At 53.2% G+C, this 2234-nt stretch overlaps 1 protein-coding gene across 1 annotated transcript in view; it reads left to right on the top strand.

Annotated features, from left to right (window-relative positions):
* Positions 1 to 2234, top strand: part of NPAS1 (neuronal PAS domain protein 1) — a 25014-nt gene that overhangs the window by 13864 nt on the left and 8916 nt on the right. Inside the window, exon 6 of the mRNA XM_037728510.1 lies at positions 1478 to 1646. Within this exon, the coding sequence (XP_037584438.1) occupies positions 1478 to 1646 (169 nt within the window). The remainder of the gene's footprint in view (positions 1 to 1477; positions 1647 to 2234) is intronic.

Genomic DNA, 2234 nt, shown 5'->3' on the forward strand with positions numbered 1-2234 from the left:
AAAAAATTAGCCTGGCGTGGTGCCAGGTGCCTGTAATCCCAGCTACTCGGGAGGCTGAGGCAGAAGAATCACTTAAACCTGGGAGGCGGAGGTTGCGGTGAGTTGGAGTTGATACTGAACCACTGCACTCCAGCCTGGGCAACAAGAGTGAAACTCCGTCTCAAAAAAAAGAAAAAGAAAAAAAAAAGGAGGGCAGGAAGACCTACTGGAAGCCCCATCCTTGGAGCCCTGGCATCTCAAGGCACCTTAAACTTTGCTGGTCCCTCCAATACAAACTGCTATCAACTTTGATTCTTTTTACAAATATTTTTGGCAAATAGGAAATTTGGGAAATTCAGTGCATTGGCAACTTGTGAGCGGCTTTTCAGTGAGATTCCTGGAGAAGGAAGACACCAAAAGGAGGGGAATTTGGACAAGAGGAGGGGAGGGAGGAAGAGTGGAGGAAAGGCTTGGCTGGGCATGGTGGCTCACACCTGTAATCCCAGCACTTTCAGAGGCCGAAGTGGGCGGATCACCTGAGGTCAGGAGTTCGAGACCAGCCTGGCCAACATGGTGAAACCCGGTCTCTACTAAAAATACAAAATTAGCCGGGTGTGGTGGCAGATGCCTGTAGTCCCAGCTACTCTGGAGGCAGAGGGAGGGGAATCGCTTGAACCCGGGAGGCGGAGGTTGCAGTGAGCCAAGATTGTGCCATTGCAGTTCAGCCTGGGCAACGAGAGCGAAACTGCGGAACTCCGTCTCAAAGAAGAAAAGGCTTGAAGCTGGGTTGGGGCGGATTTAATGAGGGGGAGGAGCCCAGAGGGATAATGGACAGAAAGAATCACGTGACCCTCCCGCCCCCAAGCTGAGGGGCAGTGGGAGTCACGGCAGCCTGGCAGTCAGGTCAGTAACTTGCGGAGGCACCTTTGAGTGAACTGCAGGTCAGAAAACCAGTGAGGACGCTGGGGCAGACAGACAATGGGGAGAAGATGGGGGCCTGGACTGAGGGAGGCAGAGAGGACTGCTGGAAGAGAGATTTAGGAGGTAGAATTGAATGTAAAAGTGTCTGATTGAAAAGCTCTAACTCCTTAAGGAGCTTAAAAACCACTGCTTATATCCTGAATCTCATTCCTGCTGGGACACCCTGTGATTCATGCCAGGGCACAGTTGTTTGCTGTATGGGGGTGGCAGTGAGTAAGCAGGAGTTGGGTAAACGGAGGCTCTGACACCTCCCACCCACGCCCCACTCCCTCACACAGCCCCTTAATAGAGTGGGCGGGGGGGGGGGAAATCCTTACTAATCACTGGGCATGAAGCGAGAAGAGTCTAAGTTTGTATCTTCCGTTTCAAAGGTAATTTTTTTTTTCTTAAAAAATAAAAAAAAAAACACTGGCACGAGGCGCACCTGCGTGCAGGCAAATAAGGCTGAACCCAGCGGGCGGGCGAGTGACTGCGCGCGCACCTCACCCGCCCCTGTATTCCCCTCCTTCTCCGGCAGGTGGAGATGACGGGCAGCAGCGTCTTCGACTACATCCACCCAGGGGACCACTCGGAGGTGCTGGAGCAACTGGGACTGCGGGCCCCGACCCCCGGCCCCCCAACCCCGCCCTCCGTCTCCTCTTCCTCCTCTTCCTCTTCCTCTTCGCTTGCGGATACTCCCGAGATCGGTAATTCTAAGGGTCCCCAAAGAATGTAGTCTGAGGGTAGGTCAGGAGATGCCGCGTGTTCTGTTTCCAGCCATGCCTCGTTTATACAAAAAGCACTGAAGTTAGAGCTGGGTAGAACGAATCTCTGCAAAAGGAATCGGAGTCTAAATTGAGGCGGTGAGAGTTGGCTCCTTAAAACTACCAAGCTCCCCCAAAATCTGAGCCACAGAAAGACCGCCCCCTATCCCCCACCCCCGGCTGCTGAAAGGAGTTGGGAGACGCTTAAATTAATTACAAGGCAGGCTTATTGGGCATCTACACGGGGCTGTGCCTTTAAATACGTAATTACATAATTACATTAGGGCCTGGCTCCGATGCTCGCAAGTGTAACCCCAGCACTTGGGGACTGGGGGGGCGGGGCGGGAACAGATCACTTAAGTTGGAGACCAGCCTGGGCAACATAGCGAAACCTGGTCTCTACAAAAAAAGGACAAAAAAGACCAGGCATGGCGGCACACACCTGTAACCCCAGCACTTTGGGAGGCCGAGGCGGGTGGATCACCTGAAGTCAGGAGTTCGAGACCATCCTGGCTAAATGGAGAAACCCTG

This window comes from Cebus imitator, unplaced genomic scaffold (assembly GCF_001604975.1).
Source record: "Cebus imitator isolate Cc_AM_T3 unplaced genomic scaffold, Cebus_imitator-1.0 Scaffold266, whole genome shotgun sequence".
NCBI classification, from domain to species: Eukaryota; Metazoa; Chordata; class Mammalia; order Primates; family Cebidae; genus Cebus; species Cebus imitator.